Here is a 14,514-nt window from a genome sequence, read left to right as displayed (position 1 = left end):
TTTATCTATAAAATAAGGACTTTCTGGAACAGGAAGGGGGAGATGATTGAACTGGATAGTCTTTGTCTTCCATATGTAAATCTGTCATCCTTCACATCTTTAAAGGCAGTTGTCCATTCTGCCAATCTTTTCTTCTCCCGGCTATTTTTTCTAAGCTACGTATTCCTAATTCCTTCATTTGATAACTGAATACCAAGATCTCAAGGCCCTTTTTATCCTGGTCAATCTCTTCATTTTGAGTATCTATTTTTGATGACCTTCTAATGCAAAGTTCCATCCATCTTCTTTACTTTTTTTCAGAAAACAAACAAAAAACAATAACAACTATACAACTTGATCCACAGGGTGCCTAGCTCTGAATTAATCACTAAAGGGCTTTATTCTAGGAGTATAAATTATTCAAAACTGCTCCCCTCTAGTGTTCACAGATTTCACTAATCTCAGAAGGACTTTATATATATTGTTTTCATAGATGCTATTTGAAAGGTGTAGAAAGATCATTGGCTCAAGAGTCATGCATCTGAGTTCATATCTTGCATTTGATGATTATATCCACACGAGGATGAAGTACTGTGATTATTCTCCATATGATCCGTGTGGCACTTGGACTTTAGTTTTTGCATCTATTAAAGAGGATGAATTAGATAATTTCTGAAAGACATTTCAGAATCTAGATCCAGTTATTTTCAGTGGGCTTACATCTGAAAGGTCTGGAATCTCAATGTAGTTGGGGTGTGTTCCTGTAATATTGTCCAAAGTAAACCTTGCTTGAAAAATTTTTCAGGAAACCATCTCAATTTTGGAAGTCAAAGAAAAGAGTGCAGAATTAGAAACTATAATGTTCAGTCTTTAGCAATGGCAGCAAGAGCAAGAATTAAAAGGGGATACAGGTCTCTGTTTCTTTCTATACCAGTGATTCCCAAAGTCAGCGTTACCGCCCCCTGGAGGGTGCTGCAGAGATCTGGTGATGGCCACTGGTGCATTTATCTTTCCTATTCATTGCTATTAAAATTTAAAAAAAATTAATTTCCAGGGGACTAAGTAATATTTTTTCTGGAAAGGGGGCAGTAGGCCAAAAAAGTTTGGGAACCACTGTTCTATGCTATTGAAGGAAGTAGTCTGTTGAATGTCTTTTTATTCAATGACACAACAAACATCTAGTTGATTGTAGGTATAATTCTATGCTAGAAATTAGTGGAGATGCAAAGTTTAAATAAGACATAATCTTTGCTCTTTAGTAGCTCAAAGCCCATTGTCAGAAAGCACAAACATAGATAACTATAATCACACTATTATTCATAAATATATTTTATTTCAGTCTTTTCTTGGATTCAAAGATATTTCTATTAATAATCAGGCAAGTTACCTATATATATGTATTATATAATATAATGTATATACATGTATGTATGTGTATATACATGTACATACACAGAATAAATTTGTATGTATACATATTTGAAGTTCATGAAACTCTTTACAATTGTTATATCATTTCATTCTTGCAATAACCTTAGAGGTGCATGCTAATATTATCCCCGTAGTACAGATGAGGAAACTGAGACTGAGAGAGGCTGATTTACTCAAGCTAACATAGTTTATAATATCCAAGACTATATTTGAATTTCAGTCTTCTTCCTGACTCCAAGACAGGGTAGGACTAGAACTCAATGCAATTTTTATATAGGACAAAACTGGCCTCAGACACTTGCTAGCTGTATGATCCAAGTCATTAAAGTCTTTTTGCTAAGCCCTTGTCCTTGTGTCTTAGATTTGTTACTAAGACAGAAAGTAAGGATTATTTTTGAAAGAAAAGTTGTTATGTAGGAAGTGAGCTGATTGTTTTGTGAATACTATCAGGAAGATCTTTTTGTCTTTGTTGTATTAAAAGTCAGCTAGTAGGGGGCAGCTGGTAGCTCAGTGGATTGAGAGTCAGGCCTAGAGATGGGAGGTCCTAGGTTACATCAGGCCTCAGGCACTTCCCAGTTGTGTGACCCTGGGCAAGTCACTTGACCCCCATTGCCCACCCTTACCACCTTCCACCTATGAGCCAATACACAGAAGTTAAGGGTTTTAAAAAAAGTCAGTTAGTCATATGTATAAGACCCTGTTGATAGCTCAGAAAAAAAAGAAGGAACTTAACTCTTTGGGGAAATAATTCTGTAGTTGTAAGGAGTCTAGATATGTAAAAATGCCAGTAAATAATCTCCTTGTTAATTCCACTGACTTGTTGGAAGAAAGGACTAAAGGTTCCTTAACTTCATACATTTCTTATGATATTGGCATGTGTTTCTATCAGCCCAGAGTCATTAAGCTTTCTTAGATTAAATGTATTTTAGAATTCTACAGAGGACAGGGATATACAGACTAATACATTAAATAGAGGGAATCTGTGGGATTTCAGCCTCTAGATTCACACTAAATTTTTTTTTACCTTGAAAGAAACAAAAGGAATTCATAGAACTAGCTCAATGCCACTCATATATTCCTATCTGTTTTCCATTATAAGACATACATACACAGTAGTGAATATTCCTGAATCCTTAGTGAATAGTGCCTGAATCCTTAGGGTGGGAATGGGACAGGTGCTTACTGATTATACGGGGTTAATTAATAGAATCCAAAAGAAAGAAGTAGAGAGGCGCAAGTGTTGTTCAAAGTGGTACCCAGAGTATACAGGAGTCTCTGGATAAGTTAAGTGAGTCAGTGTTTGTGCATAACCAAACCTAAGGGCAAAGACAAGAAGTAGAACAAAGCATTTTAGTTATGTTCTAAAGGCAAGAGAAAATGGCAGAGAAACAAGGAAGCAGTTCATCTGACCCAGTGAGAACAGTGGTTTGTTTATATGCAACTGATCTGACTAAGACAGAATACTTATATACCAATTTGAGGCTAACCACTCACCCTGCCCTCTTGTCTCCTGGATCTGTAGTCAGATATATACACAGAGGGACATTTAAAGACAATCCTCATAATCCTGCAGCTGACTGTTCTTCACTGGCATCCTGCTACATAACCATGGTAGATTCCTCTCACTCATTTTTGAACATTATTGAAAGGGAGGCAGGGGAGAGGTAGAATTTCTTGGTGGTTATCATAGAAGATGACAAAGACTACCTCCCCTCATCCATGTTCTGTTATTATTTTATAGTATTTCAATCTAGCACTCATTGAAGATTGTGTGACTGTCAGAAGTTGAAAATACATGGGAAAATCAGCTGTTGTGAACAGCCTTAACACCATTCCATCAGGTTTATGACAGGCAAACAAGGAAATGATTACTCGACAGGTCTGGACTAGTCAAGTGAAGCTAGCCTGCCTTGCAATAGAATTTAAATAGAATTGCAGCATTTACTTTCTGGTTTTTGAAAGGGCTTCCAATAATTCAGGATTGCAGATGAAAGGGAACTAATCTGCCTTTGCCCTCTCCTTCTAAAAAAGTTGTTGCCCAAATTAAAGAATCAACAACATAACTCACTCACACCCCCAAACTCAAATAGTCCATCATGATGTGCTTCTTTCCTGAATATATCCTAATGATTATTATGATGGGAGACAGTGATTATGAATAAAAATCATACCCAGCAGCTGTCCAGATAGGGAATTAAACAGGATTACCTCATAATAAGTAGGTAGGTGACTTTAAAATAAAGAGGGTCAGAAAAACATAGCTATCTTCAAAAGATTTTTTGCTAGCTGATGTTTAGTAACATTCTCTCTGAACTCTTCTACCAGCTTCTACTCATGGTGGTAGGTTGAATTGTCAGAAGTTGTCTGCTCTCTCAAGTTCTAGGGTTATCCTGCAGGGCCTTTTAAAAACTCTTAACTCATCAGTTATAGTTGATATGCTTTTCATTAAGAGTCAGCCAAGAGACAAGGCTCTTATCAAAGACATTTACCCAAATGATATAATAAGGGCAATAAAACATCCCTACCCTGGAATTGTTAACAATAAAATTATATTGTCTTTAAAAATAAAATTTGCCTTTTAGTCTATTGTATTTACTAAAAGTACAAGGAAATCTGGGTCTTACTCTCATATGAATTCAGACATCTATGGGAAAAATAAGTCCAAACTTAGAATATAAAATCTAGTAAGGTAAATCCATAGGGACCACATGAAACCAAGGCCACTCTCTCATTTGGTATTTAGTATCCTTTGTCTCATGTGGAATCCTCATAGATGTCCCTATCGCCTTGTAGGCAGAGTTGTGCTATATTCAGTCCTAGATAGGGCTGTAAGAACTGATTGTTTAATTTCCAATATGAAAATTTATACCTAGGAAATCATCAAATATTATAAATGACAGCTTTTTTCTTAATTGATTTTTATAGACTTAAGGAAGTGGTATAAAATGTTAATAATAAAAATTAAACTTAAACATGTGTCATAGGGTTTTGGAAAGTCAGTTGTTAAATATTTACCAGCACTTCCCTGTTTTCAGGTCTTTTATGGATGAATTGCTCAGATATGTTCCAAAGATCTATTGTTCTCCATAGCTCATTTCTCAGTTGCCAAAGCTAACTCTCATTTTCTAATTGTCTCTTGAATGCAGAGCTGACTTTTTTCTTTAGTCTCTTTTTTCGAAGCTGATTCTGTTAACTAGGAGTTTTCTTTTTTCTTTTAGCTAGGTGTTTTCAAAACAACATGATGATGACCATTTTCTGAATAGACAGATAGATGGCTAGGTCGATAGATATATAAAAGCATTTTAAAGGGCTTATTATGTGCCAAGTACCATGATAAGTGTCAGAGATAAATACAAAAACAAGCAAGACAGTCCTCAACCTTAAGGAGCTTACATTCTAATTGAAGAAGACAATACATAAAGAGGAGGTGGGAAGAAGAGTATGTGGAATGGCATTCCTGGAGATATATAGGAAATTAGTTCAAATTGGAACCAATCATGATAAAATCAAAGCTGTCCTATAAAGTCTAAAGCAAATCCAGGGACAAAGTTCTGTTCCCACATGACAAGAGTGTGTAGAAGATGGCCTGAGTGGGGGGTGGAGCGGGTAGGCTGTATGGCTGGAAGTATCAAATTAATATATCTAATACTAGCATTGTCCTAAACATAATTTAAATTTAAGCTTTTGAAAACCTTTACAATTCTAAATCCATTGGGATTAATTGTTATTTATTCTCTGTTATTATATATGTACATATATATAAAATACAAGAGTTTAGAAGCTAGAATCATCTCATGTCTATACTCTCCCTTTCATATATCCTGGAATATACCTTTCTTAATTACTGATCTCAGTTTTTCCCCTCTATATTTATGTTTGACATAAAAAGGGAGCATAGAACATGCTTAAGTTCGAATTCACTTATCTAAACTTTTCACTTATTTGAATTCCAGATAAATTAAAATTTAACATATTAATATTTCCATTTTATTGTTACTAGCTTTATTTTGCTTTTGTTAATTCTTCATTTTTACTTGAAGTTCTTTAGGGAAATTCTGAGTATATTTACTGTGCTAAATGTTTATATTATCCTTAATACTTATCTTGGAGCCTATATCATGACCACATAATATATGCCTTTTCCTTTCTGTTTCAGCTAAATCAATCTTCTCCAAGCAGCCCAGTTTTTGCTATCTAGAATGCCCTCCTTATCATTTCCACATCATCATGCCCTCTTCTCTCAAAACAGAACTCTTCAATAAAGAGTTTTTAACCTATATAATCCATATTTTATAGCATTCATATCTATAACTCCTTCTCTGCTTAGCAAAGGTATATGTAAATATATTCATATCTATCTATCTATTTTGACTTCTGCCTACATATTGTAGATGTTTTTGTAAATGTTTACTTCCTAAGTTTATATATGCTTCTCTGTGCATATGAATACACTTACATACCCATACAAGTGCCTCAGTATATTTGATTGTATGTTCTATATGTGATGAGGTTATTTTTTTTGTCTTTTGTAGCTCTAGCTCTTCCTAGCATCTCTAGCTAGTTCTTTGCACACAGTAGATGGTGTAGACTAAACTGTATCACCTTATTAATATGGGAAGCAGCAATAGCATGGATAGATATAAATTGTATGGGACAAATATGCTTTTGGAAAGGCTGATCACTTTTGAAAACCAATTGAAAGAGTGAATGACAATGTGAGATTTAAGTAGATGCTAAGGAAAAGATCCAAGGTTTTTTATTTTATGCTGAGCTTAGGGTATGCTTTGAAGCTAGTTAGTAGTCAGTACAAGGGTACCACAAATGTAGCACTGAGATAATTTATTGATTGAAGAGATTCAATCTATAGATTTATAGTGAGATGGATGCAATGTGATTTAGAGATGAAAAGTGCACAGGACAATACTCCTCAGTAGAATTAAGATCCAGGTAACTGAACATATGGAGATCCATGTTATGATGGAATCTGCCCACATTGTAACTGCCTTTATTGTTTAAAAACTTACCAAAAATAATTAGGCAAGGATACAAGTTAAGTAAATAGGTAAATTACCTATTAATATAATTACTAAAAAAAGCCCAAGTTTTTCTTTTAAAGAAAGTTCTATGAGATTATGTATCTAAAATTAGGAAAAGATTTATAAATATTAATATTTGTTTTGGTTCAGTTGTGTCTGACTTTTTGTACCCATGGATCAGAGCATGTCAAAGCTGTCCATAGATATAGCAAAGATATAGGAGTAGAATGCTATTTCCTTTTCTAATAGATTAAGTGAAACAAAGGTGAAGTAACTTGCTCAGGGTCACATAGGTAGTGTATGAGTGTTAGTTTCGAACTCTGGTCTTCCTGAATCTAGACTCAGTGCCCTATGCATTGAATCCCCAACCACATCATCATCATCATCATCATCATCATCATCATCATCATCATCATCATCAACATCATCATCATAATTCATTAATCGTGTCAGCAGCAATAGCAGCAGCAGCAGCAGCAGCAGCAGCAGCAGCAGCAGCAGTAGTAGAGTAGTAGATTGTGGAGGAGCTACATGACTTAGGTTCAAATTACATCTAGAAATCTTGGTTTCCAACCAAGGAGAAACCACTTAAAGGCTACATGCCTCAAGAAATATTCCATGATTTATTTTAAAAGTCATACAAGATTTTCTGGGGATTAGGAGGAGTTCATACACATGGAGTCACAACATATTCACAGAATTATAGATCCTTTTTTGTGTGTCTGGAGGCTTGGCAAACATGTTTATATAGAGTGGTTCTTTGGGCACTTGTTACTTGTACTTCTTTTCTGTTTGGTTTAGGAGTTCATACTATCTTATTTTTAAAATGTTTCCTCCAGATAAATTGCATAGCATTTGAAGGATACCCAGCCAAAGACATCCTTTCTCCTTTCTGACTTCCTCCTCTAATCTTAATAATCTCATGAATAAAGGCAAATTTAGAAATTACTTTGACTATTTCATAACTTATACAGGGATAGTCATAGCCATAGACTTCTAAGACTCTGAGATGTTTGCCAAGCATCTATCTGTCTTCCTTTGATATATATATATATATATATATATATATATATATATATATATATGGAGAGAGAGAGAGAGAGAAAGAGAAAGAGAGAGAAAGAGAGAGAGAGAGAGAGAGAGAGAGAGAGATAGTCTTGACTTTAAAAAATTGTAAACATGTAACTAAGTTGTTTCTCATGAGTGGATCTTATCTCCCCAGCTAGATTTTAATCTTCTTGGGGACATGTACTATTTATTTCAATGTTTCTCTCTCAGCCACCTCCCCATCTCTTAAAGTCATATCTAGTGCCATGCCATGTATGATCAATTAATCATTCCAATTAAAGAGTCAATATTTCTCCGTTTGCATAAAAACACATGAAACCCTATTATATTCATTTTTTTCTGCTTTTCGTAGGGTTTAGATTGAGACAGCGTCATATTCTCATGGAATCTACTGGACCTGATGGAAATTGCCCACATTTGGTGGAATCTGTTCCTTGTGATGATCCAATGTGCTTTCAGTGGCTTGTGTCAGAAGGGGTCTGTATTCCTGATCATGGAAAATGTGGCTTGGGACATCATATTCTGAAAGCTGTCTGCCAGAATGATAGAGGTAGGAAGTAGTGACATAAATTTGGAGCCAAATGGCTTCAACTAATGTGTGTATTATTATTCTTTAAGAGGTAATTTATGTGTGATAGGAAAAAAAAGTTTTATTCAGTGTATGGATGTTTAAGCCCAATGGCACATTGCTAGAAATCCTGTTACCAAGATGTACCTTGTGATGGTCTTTTTTCACAACCAAAGTACAAGACCTGATTATTATGTACCAATATTATGAAGTCAATCTATGGAGCTCTCCATGGTACTGATTTTGTCAAGGAAAAGAAAACATTTGGTTGAATTTTAACTTATCTGTGCTGAACAAGCTTCCATTTTTATTTGCAAAGTCATTTTAAAACACAGTTTTATGCATTATTAATAAACAGTGCAATGAAAAAGATTCTAGAACTGAAACTCCTGCCAAATTGAAAAAGAATTTAAAGTGGCATCTTTTCATTTCCACAATATCAGATTCTTGTACTAGAATCAATCACAGTGGTAATACAAAACATTTCTAAGAAAAGACTTTTTTAAAAAGAAAAGTTGTCAGGAAATATGCTTGAAGTTTCTTGCAAAACTCTTAAAAATGGTGTTTTTCCTTGATTAATGAGCTTTCAGTGCCTGTACAATTGTTGTCTGAAATGAAATGTGATTGAAGAAATACTTAAACCAAATGCTAATGGAAATGGAAATGAGAATGAATTTTTTATTTTATCTGAATTAAAAAGAAAAGGAAATTAGACTTTTAGAAAATTCAGTATCTCTATTGATGAGACCTACCTTGAGAGTGTTAACAGTGGTTTTTGTGTATGTTTGTATTTGAAATGAAAAGCCATGTTCATAATAAAAATTAGTATACTTAGTGACCAACAGAAGCATGGCACATACCAGGGAGTATTGACTTATACCACTTATAGATAAATCACATAGAATTATGTATATGACACATACGTATAGTGGTTATGTTTTATATGGTAGCATATTTTCCAACTACTTTGTGTTTAGTTTCACATTAAATGATTTCTTTTCTTTATTCCTTTTTACTCAAATATGTACACACATGCATATATGGTCATTGACATTACTGACAGCATTGTAACTAACAAGTAAATATGTAACTTCATACATACATACAAATACACAAACACAAATGTATATATGTATACACATACACATATACACTATGATAATGCATTAAACAAATATGAAATTTATCATTTAAACTATTACATTTAATTTTGAAGTAGTTAAGTTTGAATTCATGCATTTGCTTTTTAGTTTCTTTTAGAGGTAAAATTCTAGTAAAGGAATATAAAATCAGGATAATGCAGTTTAGAATAATTTTTAAAAGTTTTTTTTTCTTTGCTCCCAAGTTGAAGAAAGAAACTTGTTTTGGTTTGTTGGATAATTAATGATAAATGCCTCATTTACACACAATGTCAGTTTGAGATTTGATATGAGATTATATCCAGTTAGTTGGCTATCTCTCTTATAGCCATTATGTGTTGTACATCCTGTATCATTTGTAGAAGTAACTGCCCCCTAATTTTTCAGTAATTCTATAACTTTGTTTCCTGTTTTTGAGACATGACTGGTATTCATACTTTGACCTAGTCTCTCAGCTTCTGTGCAAAATGTGTGTACGAACACATGAATATTATAGCATTTGGGGAGGGGTAATAGTGGGCACAAGAATATTTTAATCCTTAGGGTTTTTTTTTAACTATTAGATGACTTGATCATATTTTGAGGTACAGCAGCCAGAGTCATAGTTTCAAAGACATGTGGACCTCTTGGTAGCTCTAGCAGTTTTTTTGTTAGTGGGAAATTGAAAATGTGTTCTACTTGTGCTTTTACCCATTCAGCTTATGTGCTAATTCAAGAAGATTGATGATAGCGGTTTGGCAGAGAAGTGCTCCTCTGTTACATTTTCCACATATTACTAAAGAATTTTCATGGCTATAGGAATTGACAGGATTGTTGACACTCATTTGAATGACTAGAGGGATAAAAAAGCTTTGAGGGTAGATTGAATAATTTTCTTTTCATTTATTTATTTGAAATTTCTGAGAGCATTTGGTATTTTTCATCCAGTCATTCCTACTTCATTACTTGTTTATGTTTTAATATTGAGGAATTTCTCAATATTATCCCTGAGTCTAAAACCAGTATTTAAAAAGTTACATCATGTAGTGTATTTTGAATATATGTAGCATATATTTAATTTATCTAAATATTTGTGTTTATATATGTGTATTCAATAGACACTTATTAAGCATCCACTATATCCAAAGCACTATTTTGAGCACTGTAGGAACAAAGTTAAAAAGCAACTAACTTCCTGCCTTCAAGGTGCTGGTAATATAATTGATGTGGGAGGAAGCATGAACTTGATTAAGTGTAGTATAAAAATGATGTCATGCGGGCAAAGGAAAATTCCAAACAAAATGCTCAAAGAAAATGAAAGGAGGACATAGATAACATTGGATAAAACAAGATTTATCTATAGGGAACTCGAAAAGGTCAGCTCCATAGTTTCTCATGTTCAACCAAGACCACATGGAAGTTTTCTAATCACTGCTTTTTGCCTTCTGTACATTAAAATAGTCTACATTCTTTCAAGTATGAATCTTTCTTTTAAGTTATAGAATCATAGTACTCTGGCTCTGGATCCAGTTGTCTTTCTGTGCTTGGAATCCTGACTCTGAACTTCATTACTTATTTGAACTTAAGCAAATCCCTTAACCTTTCTGTGTCTCAATTTTTCCAGCAAAAAACTGAGGGAATTGTATGAGGTCTCTGTAATCCCTTCCATATTTATATCTATGATCCTATATTCTCATATATTACCTTTCAGGATTGAATGGGATTTTTTTCTGTTTACATCACCAAAATACAACATGTGTGAATAGTCAGTTAGGGACTCAGAACTCTCATAGGCTTAAGTCTCCACACTTGTCATTTTTGAGAGTATAATCACATATAGGTCAGAGAATAGTGATCCTTCAGACTGTTCCTCAGGGAGCTATTCTGGCTTTTCTAATGTCTATGATAAAGGATAAACTAAAAGACTTGTACTAAGGAATCTTGAACCATTCAATGCACCAGAGATCAACTTGGTGCAAAAGTCTATGTTTATGGTATATAGGCTGTTATGCTTTATCTCAGTTCCTAAAAAGTACTACTCTACAAAATCATTTAATAAAAGTCATAGGGATTATTGTGGTTAGAGGGAGAATGCTTGAAAAAAAACCCTACAAAAATAAGATCCTAAATAAAATAGTATAGCTTTATACATGATTTATATATGACTATATATATATATACATATATATATATATTTATACATGATTTATAAATGATAGAGAAATACATAAATACTACAATAAATAGAATTCACGACCTGTTGTGATCTGCACAAGCAAGTTGGACAAGTCTCAACTTTGGGCCTCTTCCTAAGGTCATGGTAGAAGAGAATGGCACAGATAGGGGGTACCTCCCTCTCCTACTATATCAGAAGATATTCAATAAACCTTCACAAAGCCCAAAATTTATGCAAGTAATGATTGGAAGGGTTATATCTTGTGCAATGCACCTTTTTTTGCATTCCCATTGATATCTTGGGGAAATTACAAAGAAGCAGATTTAAAATTCATGTTACTTTCAAAATATTCTCTAATATATTAGTCATATATGAATGATTTTAGGTTTTTTGAAACACATTACAGCAGAATTGACTATACTCTGGATATAGCTAAGACATACAGAATTATTTGAAAACATGTCCATTCAATCATTTATTGTCATATTTATCATAACCCCCCTAATCTGACCTTGTCTTAAGTCTATTGTCTTACAACTCAAAAAAACAAATTGAAGTTCACTTTTCAACACAAACTCATGAATATAACCACAAAAATCCCCTAGATGAAATTCAAACCCTTCATTGATTATCACCTTCTCCCTTTCGAGTTTTCTTATTCCCCCTCCATATGTACTGTTTGACTCAGTGAAACTGCCTCCTTGCTTTACCTCCAATAAAAGGTATTTCTCTAAACTCTGGGCATTTTTGTCTGCTTTTACTCTGATCTTGAATACTCCTGGCTTCACTCACTTCCTTCAGGTAAAATTCCATTTTTTTTTAAAAATCCTCACCTTCTGTCTTGGAGTCAATACTGTGTATTGGCTGGGAAGTGTCTGAGGCCAGATTTGAACCTAGGACCATCGGGACTGGTTCTCAATCCACTGAGCTACTCATCTGCCACCTAAAATTCCATTTTTTAAAAGAAATCATTACCATTCCCTCTGAATTATCATACCTCTGTTGATTATTTTCATTTTCTTCATGTTTGTATATCAGTTTTTATATGCTGTCTCCTCTAATAGATTGTGAGTTCCTAGATGGGAGGAATATCTCTTACCTTTCTTAGTATTTCGAGTTGCTGGTACATAGCAGGAACTTAATAAATGCTTATTAAATAACTGAAACAACTAAATTTATTCTTAAGGAGGAAATATATGAAAAATTCCAGATAGTATATCCTGACATGGTCCTTATTCCCAAATGTGTTGTACTTGTCTCATCTTTTCACCCTTAGCTAAGAATATAGTAGAAATAATATCTAGGAGTAATGAGGGATTGTAATTTATCTCATTAGTATAGTAATTTACTATATTGATATACTTGAATATAAAATATTTAATCTAACTTTCTTAATATTCATTTGAGTTAATCTGGGAAGATATTTTAATCTTCATTTTTAGAAAACATTTCTAGTCATTAGATTAGGCAATAAGACCTGTATTCAAATCCACTCTTTTATGCTTACTAGCTGTGTGACTCCAGACAAGTCATTTAACCTCTGCCATAGTTTTCACATTTGTAAAAGGGGATAATAATGGCCTCTATCAACAGAAGGGAGGATCAGTGGAATAGACTAGGGGTAAATGACCTCAGCAAAATAGTGTACAATGAAGCCAAAGATCCCAGTTTTGGAGACAAAAACCCATTATTTGACAAAATCTGTTGGGAAAAATGGAAAACAGTATGGGAGAGGTTAGGTTTAGATCAACATTTTACCCTCTGTACCAAGATAAATCCAGAATGGGTGAATGACTTAAATATAAATAAAGAAACTATCAATAAATTAGGTGTCAGATCTATGGGAAAGGAAAGATTTTAAGACTAAGCAAGAGATAGAGAATATTACAAAATGTAAAATAAATAGTTTTTATATTAAATTAAATTAGTTTTAATTAAAAAATCTTTGTACAAAAAACCGCAATGCAACCAGAATTAGAAGGGAAACAACAAATCCGGGAAAAAATCTTTATAACAAAAACCTCTGACAAAGGTCTAATTACTCAAATATACAAGGAACTAAATCAGTTGCACAAAAAAGCAAGTCATTCTCTAACTGATAAATGGGCAAGGGACATGAATAGTAATTTTCAGATAAAAAAATCAAGACTATCAACAAGCACATGAAAAAGTTTTCTAAATCTCTTATAATTAGAGAAATGTAAATCAAAACAACTCTGAGGGACTACCTCACACCTAGCTGATTGGCTAATATGACAGCAAAGGAACATGCTGAATGTTGGGAGATGTGGCAAAACTGGGACATTAATGCATTGCTGGTGGAGTTGTGAATTGATTCAACCATTCTGAAGGCAATTTGGAACTATGCCCAAAGGACTTCCTGCCCTTTGATCCAGCCATACCACTGCTGGGTTTATACCCCAAAGAGATAATAAGGAAAAAGACTGTTACTTAAATCTTTATAGCCTCGCTCTTTGTGGTGGAAATAAATTAGAAAATGAGGGAATGCCCTTTGATTGGTGAATGGCTAAATAAATTGTGGTATCTGTTGGTGATGAAATACTATTGTGCTCAAAGGAATAATGAACTGGAGGAATTCCATGTGAACTGGAACAACCTCCAGAAATTGATGCAGAGTGAAAGGAGCAGAACCAGGAGAACATTATACACAGAGATGGACATACTGTGGCACAATCGAATGTAATGGACTTCTCTATTAGCTGTAATGCAATGATCCAGGACAATTCTGAGGGACTTAGGAGAAAGAACACTATCCACATCCAGAGAAAGAACTGTGGGAGTAGAAACAGAGAAGAAAAGCAACTGTTTGATGATGGGGATATGATTGGCGATATAGACTCTTAACAATCACCCTAGTCTAAATATTAATAATATGGAAAAAGGTCTTGCTCAGTGACACATATAAAACTCAGTGGAATTGCTAGTTGGCTATAGGAGGGGGATATAAGGAGGTGAGGGAAAGAACATGCATCAGGTAACCATGGAAAAATATTCTATATTAATTAATAAAACTTGATTAAAACAATACAAATTAAAAATTAAAAAAAAATAATGGCCTTTGCATCTCAAGTTTTTTGTGTTGTTGTTTGTGTGTGTGTGTGTGTGTGAGGTTCCAGT

The 14,514-nt window shown here is 33.9% G+C and overlaps 1 protein-coding gene across 1 annotated transcript in view; it reads left to right on the top strand.

The window, feature by feature from the left end:
* THSD7B (thrombospondin type 1 domain containing 7B) overlaps positions 1–14,514 on the top strand; it is a 932,487-nt gene that overhangs the window by 313,883 nt on the left and 604,090 nt on the right. Inside the window, exon 6 of the mRNA XM_044666609.1 lies at positions 7,867–8,064. Within this exon, the coding sequence (XP_044522544.1) occupies positions 7,867–8,064 (198 nt within the window). The remainder of the gene's footprint in view (positions 1–7,866; positions 8,065–14,514) is intronic.

This window comes from Gracilinanus agilis, chromosome 3 (assembly GCF_016433145.1).
Source record: "Gracilinanus agilis isolate LMUSP501 chromosome 3, AgileGrace, whole genome shotgun sequence".
NCBI classification, from domain to species: Eukaryota; Metazoa; Chordata; class Mammalia; order Didelphimorphia; family Didelphidae; genus Gracilinanus; species Gracilinanus agilis.
Note: the sequence above shows the minus strand (reverse complement) of the source record. Positions and strands in the feature narration are given on the sequence as shown.